The 14,358-nt window shown below is 46.1% G+C and overlaps 1 protein-coding gene across 1 annotated transcript; it reads right to left on the minus strand.

Annotated features, from left to right (window-relative positions):
- Positions 1-7,376: 7,376 nt before the first annotated feature.
- Positions 7,377-9,046, minus strand: LOC120606486 (calpain small subunit 1-like). The gene is given in 2 exon segments (XM_039867697.1): positions 7,377-7,920; positions 7,922-9,046. Coding segments are annotated over 2 exon segments (603 nt in total). The 5' UTR covers positions 8,305-9,046; the 3' UTR covers positions 7,377-7,700.
- Between the last annotated feature and the right edge of the window lie 5,312 nt (positions 9,047-14,358).

Below are 14,358 nucleotides of genomic sequence, written 5' to 3' on the forward strand. Positions count from 1 at the left end.
CAGAATCTGAGAAAGGGAAAATGACAAGTGTTGGTGAGGATGTGGAGTAATTGAAACACTTACACATTGCCGGTGGAAAAACACCCACTGTGGAAAACAGTTTGGTGGTTCCTTAATGAATTAAACCATATTACCATATGACCCAGCAATCCCATGCCTCGGTTTGTAGCCAAGAGAATCAAAAATGGGTGTTGAAACAAAAACTTTTACACAGTGTCCGTGGTGGCACGATTCACAATTGCCAAATGGTAGATATTTGGGAAACAATTTGAATATCCATTAGCACAGGAGTGGATAAATAAAATGTGATTTATCTTCCACAAGGAATATTACTCTGTCATAAAAAGGCAGGAAGCACTGATACATGCTACGACGGGGATGAACTTCAAAAACATTATGTTAAGTGACAGAAGCCAGACGACAAGGTCACATACTGTGTGACTTAATTTATATGAAATGTTCAGCACAGGCAAATCCACAGAGGCTTAAAGCAGATTGGTGGTTTCCAGGGTCTGGGTCGGGGGAGGTGTGTGGAAGGGGAAATGGAGAGTGACTCCTAATTGGGACAAGGTCTTGTATTTGGGTGGTGAAAATGTCTTGGAACTACATAGAAGTAGTGGTTGTACAACATTGTGAATGAGCTAAGTGCACGAAATTGTACACTGTATAGCGGTTAAATGGTAACTTTTCTGTTATGTGCATTTTTCCTCAAACCCGCCACCAAACTCTCTTTTATCATATATATCTTTGTTAATCTGGGTTATTCATATAATAATATATTGCGAACGTATTTCCATGCCATTAACTCATCTTTCCATGATATAAAATCATCATTGTGGGGTCTTTAAAATCTTTAAGTGTTAAGTATTTAAACTGCTCTTTTTTTTTTTTAAATGGCACTGTGTTAGAAAATAGTTCCAAAATTTCTCTCACTTTGCACGAATTCTCTTCATGCTCATTGATGGCCGGAGGTATCGTTATCAATTATATATTGGATTACTCTTAATGAAATAACTTTTGGTGTAGAAATTTTATTTGTATAGCAATAGGTAAACATACATTCATGTAAGATATAGGCGTGGTTAAACACCTCTCCTACAACACGTATGGCCTGGCAAGTCTACAGACACTGAGATTCATGGTCCTATTAACAGAAGTAGACTACTGAGAAGGGAGAAGGTGACACTTCAGCTCCCCGAGGTAAGCACTGATTTCATCCTCACACCAGTCCTGTGGATCCAAGAGATTAACTTACTCAAGGTCAGTCAGTTGGTGATGGCGGATGGGGTGAATTTGGCCAGCTTTGCTTTAGAGATACATTTTAACATACAAAAGATGTGATTTTCAACGTATGTCTCAGCCCTAGGCACATCAGATCACCTGGAGAATACTCCAGGCTCAGTAGATGAGGCCGACAGGTGGTGCCTGCATTTTTAAATGCAATATTTTTGACAGGGGATACATTCACTCGTCAAAAAAAGAAAATGCACAGTGAAAAGTGTTGGTTCTCCATATGTCCTTCGTTTGCCCAGTTTCTTCTTTAGGAAACTCCCTGTGTATAAAGCGCTATTTATCAATATTTTATTTTTTATGTATTATGCTTACAGTGTTGTATATAAGTACTCTTTATCTAATCCCAAATCACAAAGGCTATTTTCTACTTTTTCTTCTAAAAGTGTTTAGTTTTAGATTTTACATCATTTAGGTCTACGATCCATGTAAAGTTAAATTTTGTACAAGTGTGAGTTCTGAGTTGCCTTTTTTATTGGCATATGGATGTGCAGTTATTCCAGTTGTGCATTGACTTGTCTTTCATGTTTTTTTGAAAATCAATTGACCAAATTTGGGTGGATCTCTTTTAGGACACTTCTGGTCCATTGATTTATGTGTCTAATCTTTCACCAATACCACACTGTCATGATTACTGTAGTTTCATAGTACGCCTTGAAAGGGGTCATGTGAATCCTTAAAGTACACTTTTCCTTTTAAAAACAAAATTGTGGCTATTCGAAGTCTTTTGTATTTTCACGTAAATTTTATAATAATTTATTTGTAGAAAAAGTCCTCCTGGGATTGCGATTGTAATTTCTTCAAATCAAGAGATCAATTTGAGGAGTCTTAATATCTTAACAATATTGAGTCTTTTGATCCATGAACACTGTCTCTCCATTAATTTGGGTCTCCTTGGATTTCTCTCATCGGCGTCTTGAAGTTTTTTCATCATAGAGATCCTGCACGTATTTTGTTAGATCTATACCTGAGAATTCCACTTTTTCTGGTATATAATACTTTTTAAATGATATTTTAAAACATATATTTCTCGATTCTTAACTGGTAGTATCGTATATCGGGGTTGGCATACTTTCTCTGTAAAGGCCCACGTAGCAGATGCTTTAGACCTTGCGTGCCCCATCAGGTTTCTCCTCCTCCCCTTCCTCTTGCTCCTCTTCCAATCCTTTAAAAATAGAAAACAATTCTTAGCTTAGAGACCGTACAAAAAGGCCGCAGGCCAGATTTGGTTTATAGATCATAGTTAGCTGACCCCTGGAATACAGAAATATAATTGATTTTTGTATATTGAGTATGTATCCTGAACTCCATTGGATGATGCCCATTGGAATACAAATAATGCTATCATTTCCTCCCTCAATCTTAAAAAAACCTTCCTTTGGAAAAGGGAACCCTCATACATTGTTGGTGAGATTGCAAATTTAAAGCCGCTATGAAAAACAGTATGGAGGTTTCTCAAAAAATTAAAAATGGGTATACCTTTTGACCCAGCAATTGCACTTCTGGGTATTTAACCAAAGAAAACCCAAACAATAATCCGTAAAGATCTATGCATTCCAATTTCATGGCAGCACAATTTTCAACAGCCAGGATATGGAAGCAACCTAAATGCTCATCGGCAGACGATTGGATAAAGAAATTATGGTTCATATATACAATGGAATATTACTCAACCATTAAAAAAAATGAAATCTACCATTTGCAATGACATGGATGGACCTAGAGGTTATTACGCTGAGTGAAATAAGTCAGACAGAGAAAGATAAACACCATATGATTTCACTTATATGCGGTATCTAAGGAACAAAAAGCACAGACGAATCAAAAAGAGACTCACAAATATAGTGGACAATTTGGTGACGGACAGAGGGGAGGGGAGTTGTGGAGCTGGGAGAATGGGGTGAAGGGTTAAAGAAGTACAAATTCGTAGTCGATAGTTGGGCACAGGGTTGTGGAGCACGGCACGGGGAATGAAGTTAGCATTAATACGATGGCTAAGTGGAGGGCCAGAGGAGGGAGGGAACAATTGGGGGGATCGTTTTATAAACAATATAGATGTCTCAACAATGTACTGTATACTTGAAACTAATTTAAAGAAATAAGTTTATAAATATATATATGCTTAAAACCTTCCTTTGACCCCGCTTTTCTGCCAGTTAAGGCACATTTCTTTCCTCCACTATGTCTCAAACCCCTTCAAAGAGTGATCTGTGCATGGGGTGTTAATGTCTCCTCTCCCAGTACAAACAGGCTTTGAGTCTCCATTAAGGGTCTTGATGGCGGATAAATGAGGGAGGAGGGGAAGCATGAGCCCGTGGGGCCTAGGACCCAGCTGCACCTGCATTTGTGATTCTTAAGACACAGCGGGGTCTGGTGCTGTCAAGGCCAGGCAGTAGGGCTTCCTTCCTCTCTGGAGCTTGTCAGAGGCTCCCTCTGCTGGACGGTTCGGGATGACAGGCTCTAAGGCATCTGGTCTCCATTAGGTCAGTGTGCAAGTGTATGTGTGACTGTGTGTGTGTGTTTGTGTGACTGTACACACATGTGTGAGTATGTGTCCATCAGAGCGTGTGCATGCAGTTGTATGCGCATGCGTGTGAATGTGTGCACGTGCGCATTCGATGCATGTAAGTCTGTGTGCGACTTGTGCACGTGTGTGTACATGTGTGTATGTGACCGTGTATGCAATGGAGTGACACGTGGGTGCATGTGTGTGCACGTGTGTGTGCACACGTGTGAGTGTGTATGTCTTGCAGTCAGTTAACCAGGCTGTGCTCCTGCTTAATGCAGCAGCTGCTATCCAGAGATTCCCGCCCCTGCTCCCAGACCCCAGCCTTGCAGCAAGCAGGAGAAGAACATTCTGGAGAAGAAATGTCCTTGCAAGCAGCCCTGACCAATGACGGTGAGTGCATTTTCTCTGCTCTCTCCCCAGGGTCCCCAGAAGGACTGAGCCTCAGATGCCCACAGTGGGAGCTTCCTAAAGGGAGCTTAAGGAAATTCCTTTCCCTGCTGCCTTCCCTTCCCATCTCACTTCCCCACTGCCCTGCTGGCATCTCCTGGAATCACCTCCCAAAGAAACGACTTGCAGTTGAGCTCTCGTCTCAGGGTCACCTCCAAATAAAATATCTGCACTCAAATCTTTGCCTCAGAGTTCGCCTCCGGGGAACCCAAACTAAGACACGTGCAAGCTCGCTCTTCCAAAGCCATAGGCCTATTATTCCTCTCTTGTTACAAAGGAGGAACAGGAGGCTCAGAGAATGCAAGTCACTTGCCTAAGGTCACACAGCTGGAGAGTAACGAAGCAGGGCTTTGACCCCGAGCCGTCTGGCCCCAAGCCCAGTGCCTGTTCCCCTCCTAGGAGCCACCTCCTTGCTAGGGACCGAGGGAACAAGAAGGACATTCGTAGCCAGTAAGGTCCCTGATGTGTGTGCTACAGGGACCTAGGGCTTACGGCTGGTGCCCGCGTCCTCGTTCTGTCGTATAATAAGAAAAATAACCGCAAACACATGTTTGGTGTTGACTGTGTGTCAGGGAGCGTTGTTGAAGCACTTTGCTCATTTGGATCCATCTGATTTTCACAGCTATCTTGTTATTACAATTTTTAGATAAGAAGACACATACCTAGAGAGGTAGAGGTCTGCCTAAAATCACACAGCTTGTCCTGACTTGAAGCTGGCCCTGGCACCTGGAGTCCTTGTTTTTAACCACAGTGCCCTCTGGCTTCTCACAGGTGTGTTTATTCAGTCCTACTACATGCCAAGCGTGGTGCTAAGCATTTTTCTTGTAAAAATAAAATTTATAATTACATATGTTGGTAATTATAATTTAAAAAGCTATACAGGATTCCTGTAAGAAAAGGAAACAATTGGGAACTGTAAATATTTAGAAGAAAAATATTTTCTTTCCTCTGCCCCCCTCCCATTCCAGGGAAGGACTGTTCTGTGCCTAGACAAACATCGGTGAACACCCACATAACCGACGCTGAGGATTCCCATTCCTCGGGGGACTGTAACAGTTGGGTCCTGGTGGTGACCTCAGATGGAATAAATGTAGAAGGTTTAAGAAGAGACCACTCCTGAAGGTGTGGGCAGGGCCAAGGGACACCATCGAGGCTAGTGCAGCACGTGGAGGCTGGCATCAGCTGAGAGCTGCCACCATCCCAGGCTGATGTGAAGGGAGCAGCTGTTCTTGGAATCCAGAGGGAGTAGCTGTACAAGAAAGTGACGGTAGCCTTTGGCAGAGGGCGGATGTCATTCCCCTGACCTCAGGTGGTTGCCTGCAGGTGCCCTTCACTCACCAAACACCATCTCGGTACTGCCTCGGAGAGGCAGCAGGTAGGTGGGCAGAGATGCCTGATGTAGCCCATGGCTGCAACCTGGGTCAATGTCAGTAGCACACGAGCCCCCCGATGGGGATCACTCGGCTCCCCTGCACCTGGAAGGGCCCCTTGCAAGCTGGCTAAGCAGATACCCTAATGGCGAGCGAAATTCTGTCTCTCTCCCTGTGGGCTCCTCTGCTCCTTTTGAGAGATATCTTTGGGGTCCCCCTTTGTTGTGTTTTGGATGAGAAACACCCTTTCCCCCTCCACAAGGATGATCTCTGTTGACCCTTCTGAGTGGTAGGGGTGGTCAGGCTACTTTTCAGAGGTGTTACCACCCCCAAAATCCAGAGAAAGTTGATGTCAACTATTGTGGGTTCTCAGGACCTTGTTGAAATTTTCCTCGCACCTTATTTTTCCAAAGCCAACTCCTCAGATCGTCTGGTACATCTGCCAAGATGCTGGCAGGCCCGGGCTACTGGGTGATGTGTCTGCAAGAGCAAGTCCGTTGCCCCATCTTTACTGTGGTAAGTGAAATGTAGCAGCAGCTTCTGGTTTGGGGTCAGGCCAGATTTCGCCATCACGGCGAGTCTCCAACAGGGCTGGTTCCGCTTCCCTCAGATGTTGGTCGAAACTGCCTCGCTGTCCTTGTTTATCTCAGCATGTCTGAGGAAGGAAGCAAGAGAGACAGACTCCTTAGGCATCCAGTTGTCTCACCCTGTGCTGGGCTTTTACAGTCCTGGCCCAGGGGCGGGGCTGTGGGAGATGCATAGTAATCTTTATTCACTGGCCACTCCCCCGTGTCATTCAGGTTTCTGCTCAAAGGTCTCTGGGAGGTCCTCCCTTATTGCCCCATGCAGAACGGCTCCCTCAGTCACCTTCTGGCACTTCTCACTCTTAATTTCCTTCATTACTGCCCCCATCTGACTTGGTCTTATTTCCTGTGGGCAACCCCCATCAGACATGAGCACCATGATCCAGAGGCCTCATCTGTCTTGTTCATCCCGGGTCCCAGGTCCTAGCATCGTGCTTGGGACAGAGTAGGTACCCAAGTGCAGTTTGTTGTTGAGGCACGAACTACCTGGGTGGTATATCTTCACCTCTCTGTTTTACCGAGGAGGACGTGAGGCTCAGAGAGGGCAAGAGACTTGCCCGAGGTCACATAGCCAAGCAAGTGGCAGAGCTAGGATTCGAACTTGTTTCTGCTCAGTCCAGAACTTGTTCCTTTCCAACATTCAGAGAAAAAGGTGAAACTCCAGCCAGCAGGTATCTGCGTGCTTGTTCTGGAGAGACCCCAGGCTGATTCCTGGGAGATGTGTCTTCATGGCGACGCAAAACAGGAAACTGCTCATCTACTTCGTGCGCCAACTACGTGCCCTCCCCACTGTGCCAAATCCTATTTCTTTTGAAAGTTGTGTTTTAGTGATAAAAGTCATAGCAGCTCAATGTGGAGGAAAGAAAGCATGAAAGCCATATAGCAATTTAAAAGGGTTAAGACTCCAGTTCTTCTTCCAATTCCACTGTGATATGGGAATTTTTTGGAAGTGTTTCAATGTATATGCAAAACGTGTGTGCACACAGACGCACCCACATTCCTACGTTTTGAGGTAGATGGGACTATGACTCACGTGTCACTCCCCGCCTCGCCCCCCCAGAGAGAGCATTTATTTCTTCCTGGGCCTAGCAGGCTGAGAGCAGAATACAGACGAAGGCACTGGGGCCTGTGGGCCATTCATGGCCTGGAGTTTGGCTGCCCGGGTGGTAACTGTGAACATCTGTGCCAGGGTGCACGGGGACTGGAGGGGCCCTCCCAGAACTGAGAAAAGGGCTTTGGGGCATGGAAGCCATGCAAGTGTTGGCTTGGCACAGATGCGCTGGAGGGGTCATAGAGTGGGTGTGAGGTGGGTGTGCTGGGGGTGAGGGGATCCGTGGGGGCGGGTGTGTTAGAGTGTCTTTGAGCCGGGATAACTTGGCACATGGCACGTTAGGATGTGTTGGGCCCTGGCTGTTGACTGAGGAGCTGGGTGCCAATGACTGCGAGTACGGAAAGGCCGGTGGATCAGCAGGACCCACGAGGACATGACTGCAGACAGGATCAGCCCTGGGAGAGACCGAAGAGTCCAAGGGGACTGCTACAGCGAGGCGAGAGGGGGAGAGGTCTGGTGTTCCCATCCAGGAATACAGCCGACTGCAGCCGCTCCTGGATGTTCACCTGAATTTGGCCGGTGCCACATTTGCCAAGAGATCTGAAGGTGCAGAACGTGGTGTCCAGCCTGAACAGGCAGCTGATGAAGTTGTCAAAATCTGTGTTCCCTCTTATCCAAGTAGCCTCTGATGATCATGTCGTAGAGATGCTCATTCACATGGAACCCTGCTGCCTCAAAGGCCCTTGGGTGTTCACTGCTATCAATGGTTCCTGAACCATCAACACAGAACCGTTTGTATATGGCCTGCCACTTTTTGATGCTGTTCCACAAATACTTGAATTCCTCGAAACTCAGCCTGCCCGTCATGTCACTATCCATCACGGCCCCCATGCTGTGACACGTGTCAAAGCCAAAACCATCGGTCTTCAGATCAAGGTTTTGGGTCACGACCTTGTTGAGAACATTCACGAGTTCTGTGGCGCTGACCTCCATATCGTCTCCAGCCAGCTGGGCAAAGAGCCTCCAGAACTGCCAGACACCCCTCATTCTCATTGGCCTCGATGTTGAAGTAATGGGTGCATGGGGGCGGGGGCCCTAGGTTGTACTGTGCAGCTGCCTTGCTGACGGTGCTAATGACTCACCCAGGATGCACAAGGCAGTTCTGCCACCACCGCTGCCACGGCCACCATTTCTGCCTCCAGCCCTGGGAGAGTGCCCCTGAGTACATTCCCCAGGCCCCTGCCTCTGCCCTTCAAGAACGAGTGGACCAAGAATATGGCTTCGGACTCAAGATTCTGCCTCTGTCATCGGTCGGCCATCTGCTTGTCTGTCTGGTGCCTGGGTCTCTGGCTGCGTCAGCCAGGTCACATATCACTTTTTTTTTACAGCTTTATTGAAATATAATAGACAATTAGTTGCTTATATTTACATTGTAAATTCAACAAGTTTTTTTCAGTTGTAGTTGGTGTACAATAACACATTCATTTCATTTGTACAGCATAGTGATTAGAGATCTATACAACTCACAGTGAACACTCCACTAAATTTAGTAACCCTCTTCCCTCTTACATGTTTATTACAACATTGCTGACTATTTTCCTATTTTATCTCCATGACTATTTTGTACCTATCCGTTTGTACTTCTTAATCCCTTCGCCCTTTTTCACCATAACCCCCAACCCCCTGCCCATCTAGTAGCCCTCAAAATATTCTCCGTATCTATGAGTTTGTTTTCATTTTTGTTGTTGTTTATTTTGTTCTTTAGATTCCACATGTACATGAAATCATGTGATACTCGTCTTTCTCTACCTGACTAACTTCATTCAGCACAATACCCTCTATGTCCATCAAAGCGATATCTTTTTCCATCCCCTTCCTTTTAGTCTGTGTGTGTCTTTTCATCTGAAATGAGTTTCTCGTAGGCAGCATATATATGTAGGAGTCTTATTTTCTTATCCACTCAGCCAGTCTTTCTTTGGATTGGAGCATTTAGTTCTTTTCCATTTGAAGTCCTTGTTGATAGTTATGTAGTTATCACCATTCTTTATTTATGTTTTTGATACATGTGTTTTCCTTCTTCTTAAAGAAGTCCCTCCAACATTTCCTACAATTCTGGCTTGGTGTAGATGAATTCCTTCAGCCCTTTTTTTTAGGGAGGGGGCGTCTGGGAAGCTCTTTATTGTCCTTTGATTTTAAATGATAGCTTTGATGTATAAAGTAATCTTGGTTGTAGATCCTGGGTTTTCATCACTTTGACTATTTTGTGCCAAGACCTCCTGTCCTGCATAGTTTCTTTTGAGAAATCAGCTGCCAGTCTTACGGGTGCTCCCTTGTAGGTAACTAACTGCTTTTCTCTTGCTGCTTTTACTATCGTTTCTTTGTATTTAATCTTTGGCATTTTAATTATGATGTGTCTTGGTGTGGGCCTCTTTGAGTTCATCTCTTTTGGGACTCTGAGCTTCCTGGAGTTGTATGTCTATTTCCTTCACCAGGTTAAGGAAGTTTTCCATCACGATTTCTTCAAATAGGTTTTCAACTTCTTGTTCTCTCTCTTCTCCTTTAGGTGCCCCTATGACACGGATGCCGTTACTCTTAATTTTGTCCCACAGGCTCCTTAAATTATTATTATATTCTTGGCTTCTTTTTTCTTGCTGTTCTGATTGGATGTCTTCTGCTTCCCCATCCTCTACATCGGTGATTTGATCCTCTGCTTCATCCATTTTGTCGATTCCCTCTAATATAGTCTTCATCTGAGATAATGTATTCTTCATTTCTGACTGGTTCCCTTTTATAATTTCTCTTTCCTTTTTTACGGTTTTTAAATCTCTTTGTTAAAGTTTTCAATGAGTTCACCTACACCTCCCCTAAGTTCACTGAGCATCCTTATAACCGATGTTTTGAACTCTGCATCTGTTAGATTGCTCAACTCCATTTTTCCTGGAGCTCTGTTCTGTTCTTTCATGTAGGTTCTGCTTCTCTGTCTCCCCATTTCGGCAGACTTTCTGTGTCTGTTTCTATGTACTAAGCAAAGTTCCTAAGTCTCCCAGTCTCGTTAGCATGACTTTGTATAGTAAGTGTCCAGTGGCACGGTCCTGAGAGGGGTTCAGCTGCAGGCCATCTGTTAAGATTCAAGCAATCCATAGATGCTGTGCTTATAGTTGTCTCAAAAGGCCACACCAGAAACCGAGGCCAGCTGCCAGTAGTGTGGGTCTTGGAGCTGCTCGGCAAGAAGCACAGGACAACTGACACAATTGGATGTGCCTTGGGTAGGGCCAGAGTTTGGGGGAGATGGAGTTTCGGGGAATCCTCTGGGTGGAGTGACCTCTGTTATGCAGTTTGATGACATCTCAGCTATGGCGGCACAGCGTCCACACACTGGGGTGGGGGAGGGCTCAACAGAGGAGCAATGGATACCGCCAGCACTTCTGTCCGGAAGAAAGCCTTGCCTCAGGCCCTCACTCCAACAACTCGACGTCCCCCTGTGAGTCCCTGGTGCTTCCTGAGCAGTCAACCCGGTGCTGGTGCTCAGAGTGAGCAAGTCTGTCACTGCAAAAGTCTGGTCACGGGCGGCCTGCTGCAGCTGCGTAGACTCTGTCCTTCTCAGCAGCTTCGGACCAGGCAGCCTCATGTCACCGCCCCCTCCTGACTCCTACCATTGCAGGGTAATTTCTTATTTCTCTCCCTAGTCATAGGGCTTCTGTTTATCTAGACCCCAGGCAACTCTGCTTTCTGCTTGCTCCATGTTTCCTTCACAGCTTTGATGTGGTCGCAGGAGGAGTCATACAAAGCCTTTGTCATCTACGCCACTTTGCCCGGTCTTCCACATATCACTTTCTAAATTGGGACATTATTGATATAAAACTCTATTAGTTCCAGGTGTCCAACATAATGATTCCATATTGATCACCACAATAACTCCAGTTAATTTATGACAACTCACATAGTTACAGAATTTTGTTCTTGTGATGAAAACTTAAGATTTACTATCTTAGGAACTTTCAAATATATAATACAGTATTATTAACTATAGCCACCATGCTGTACGTTCCATCCCTAGGACTTATTTTATAACTGGGAATTTGTACCTTTTGATTCCCTTTACCATGTCCCCCACCCCTTACCTCTCACCTTTGGCAACCATCAATCTGTTCTCTGTATGTAAGAGTTCGTTATTTCGGGTTGTTTTTTAGATTCCACATATAAGTGAGATCATACGGTATTTGTCTTTCTCTGTCTAATGATTTCACTTAGCATAGTGTCCGTAAGGTCTATCCATCCATCCATCCATCCACCCATCCATCCATCCATCCATCCATCCATCCATCCATGTTGTCACAAAAAGCAAAATTTCCTTCACATATCGCTTTGGAATATACTTTCCTCACTCTGCCTTTGTCCGCTAGAACTCTTGCAACACTGAGGTTTTATCAGGCCTATTTTTCAGATGTAAAAACTGAGGCTCAGAAGGGTGACAAGCTGTGCCTAAGGCTGGTCACTCACGCAGGGACCAGCACCGCTGGTCTGACACACACTTGCCTCGCTCTGGATGGGGGTAATAGGGCCCCTGGAGAAGGACCAGTTTCCGCCTCCCCTCTATACTGGCTGGAGGGCATTTCATAAGTCAGGTTTGTGCTGTTTGGCAGCTGAGATGTTCCTAGTTGTGTGATTTGAGGGGACATTCAGGCCTGTGTGATTTGGAAGCTACGACCTTCACCTTTGGGGATGGTCTAGCCTCCTCAGTCTTGGAGCAAAGTCCCCACCTGAGATGCCCTTCTATTACTTTATCTTGTAATCGGTGGAGCCCTGGTTGGGTAGGCCCTGCCCTCGTGATGGCTGCAGAGCCCTGCTGGGGTTTGAGTTCTAGGTCATGGCTGGTGAATGTTCCACACCCACTTAGAGCTTCGATATGGGGCCAGATTCTGCTGCCCACTTTGGCCTTCCTAAGGATCCATTGCGTAATCTCATGGGTTAGTGCTCTCAGCCCCAGTGTCAAAAGAACAAGAACCTGCTTGCCTTGCTGTGCAGCCTGGGTGTCCCATTCCATGTCTGCCCTTGAAGACCCTCCCTCTTTATTCAGGTCTCTGCTCACTGTGACCCCCGGCCTAAGGTAGGACCTCTCCCCCAGGCATATCACTGGTCACTGTCTGATAGCTTCTGATCATTTATGTGATCATCGCCCATCTCCCCATGAGACATGAGCCCCTTGACAGCAGGGACAATGTCTGCCGTGCTGCCTGCTATATCCCCAGTGTCTAGAACAGTAGTAACCAGACAGAACAGATGGTCAGTAAACTTGCGGTTGTCTGAACAGCCCCGGGAGGTATATGTTTTTCGCCTTATTTTATAACTGAAAACAATTGAGAACTGGAGAGGCGAAGGGGTTCCCCTCCCCATGTCCCTTGCAGAACCCGGACTCGGAGGTCTTAAAGCAACAGGTCTTCAAACTTGAAGAAGTATACATGACTCGCAGCTGGGATGCAGTTCTGAGCCAGTATTTCTGGGCGGGGGTGCTAGAAACTGCATTTCCCGCAAGCTCTCTGGTGATACTGATGGTGGAGATCTGAGGAGCACATTTTGATAGCCAAGTCTTAAAGCTCATGACAGCAAAGCTCGCTTTCTTTCCCAGATATTTACCGAGCACATACTATGTTCTAGGCTTTGCTGTCACCTGTACTGTCAAATTTACCGCAAGTTGCTTCACTTCTCTGAGTCTCTGGTTCCTTTTCTGTAAAAACGGACCTGTGAGAGTGATATTGCAGAGCCGTTGGGGGGGGGGGTCACACAGCAACAACCAGAGCAACAACAATGACTAGCATCTATTGACTCCTTCCTCTGTCCTATGTGTCTTACATGCAATTGTTGCTTTTACTTATTGCCAGCATCTTGGGAGGTGGTGCTAATGAAAAATGAGAAGGAGGAGAGCTTAGTGCTTTGGAGAACCCAGTGTAAAGGCTGGTGCACATCCTGGCTCCACCAGCTGTGTGACTTTGAGCAATTCACTTAAATAGAATTCAGCTTTAGTTTCCTCATCGGTAAAATGGGGAGAAGAAGGCTCATATACCTGACGGGCTGAAAACATATTCAGTGGCTTATGTTGTCAAATGCTGGTGGTGGCTGCCATTCCTGCTCTAGGCAGCATGACCATTCTTGCACACAGTAGGCCTGCATGAGTTGAGTCCCTCGGGGCACTGGGAGCTCTTTGTCCTGCGTGTCCTAGGACTCTGGTTTATCATGCTTTGGCCCTGCCCCCTGTCTCTGATATGGAAGGACCTGCCAGCATTTGAATTCTGCCCCTGCAGAGGGGAGGAGATTCTGGATGGAGGGTGCAGGGCTGTAGGACTAGCCACCTGAATCCCCTGACCAGTGGGAGAGGGGAGAGGGAGGTTTGGAGCCTCCTCGACGTACTACCAGTGTCAGGAGAACTGTCTTTCCCCCACTCTCCTGCTCAGTCGCTCTGCCAGGAGCCCCGCACTTCGAGCAGTCCCTCACCTAAGACAACCCCCCAGAGCAATTCTAGACAAGATTAAGGGCCAGGAGCAGAGCAGTAGGTCAACTGGAAGGATAACTTATGTGGTGACACAAGGCCTCAAGATATCTCCTTTCTGGAGTTACTACATTGGCTGAGATTCACCAGTATATACGTCCCCGGATTAATAAGGTATTCTTCCTTATGAGTGGAGGTGGAGCCGTGTGGCAGAGAGAAAAGGCTTGGGCTTGGGAGTATGACAGATCTGGGTTCCTTCCAGCTCGACTACTTGGGCTAGAGGTTTGTGATCTCTGAGCTTCAGTTTGCTCTTCTGTTAAATGGGTGTCTTCCCTCCCGTGGATGCCATCACCTGGGTTTCTGCCTGATCCTCAGGGCACTGGCCTAGAGAGTGAGGGGAGGGGGATGTATCACCTTCAAGCAGAACATCTGGCACATAGTAGGTTTACTTTACGTGGTGCACCTGACACACAGAAGGAACATTTTTTATAGAGTACCCAGCACCTAGCAGGCATGCTTTCTATAGATCACCTGGGAGACAGTAGACCAAATTTATATAGAGTGTCCAGCACACAGTAGGAATGCTTTAATTAAGTCCTTTGCACAGAGTACGTTTAGTTTAT

This window comes from Pteropus medius, unplaced genomic scaffold (assembly GCF_902729225.1).
Source record: "Pteropus medius unplaced genomic scaffold, Ma_sr-lr_union100, whole genome shotgun sequence".
NCBI lineage: Eukaryota > Metazoa > Chordata > Mammalia > Chiroptera > Pteropodidae > Pteropus > Pteropus medius.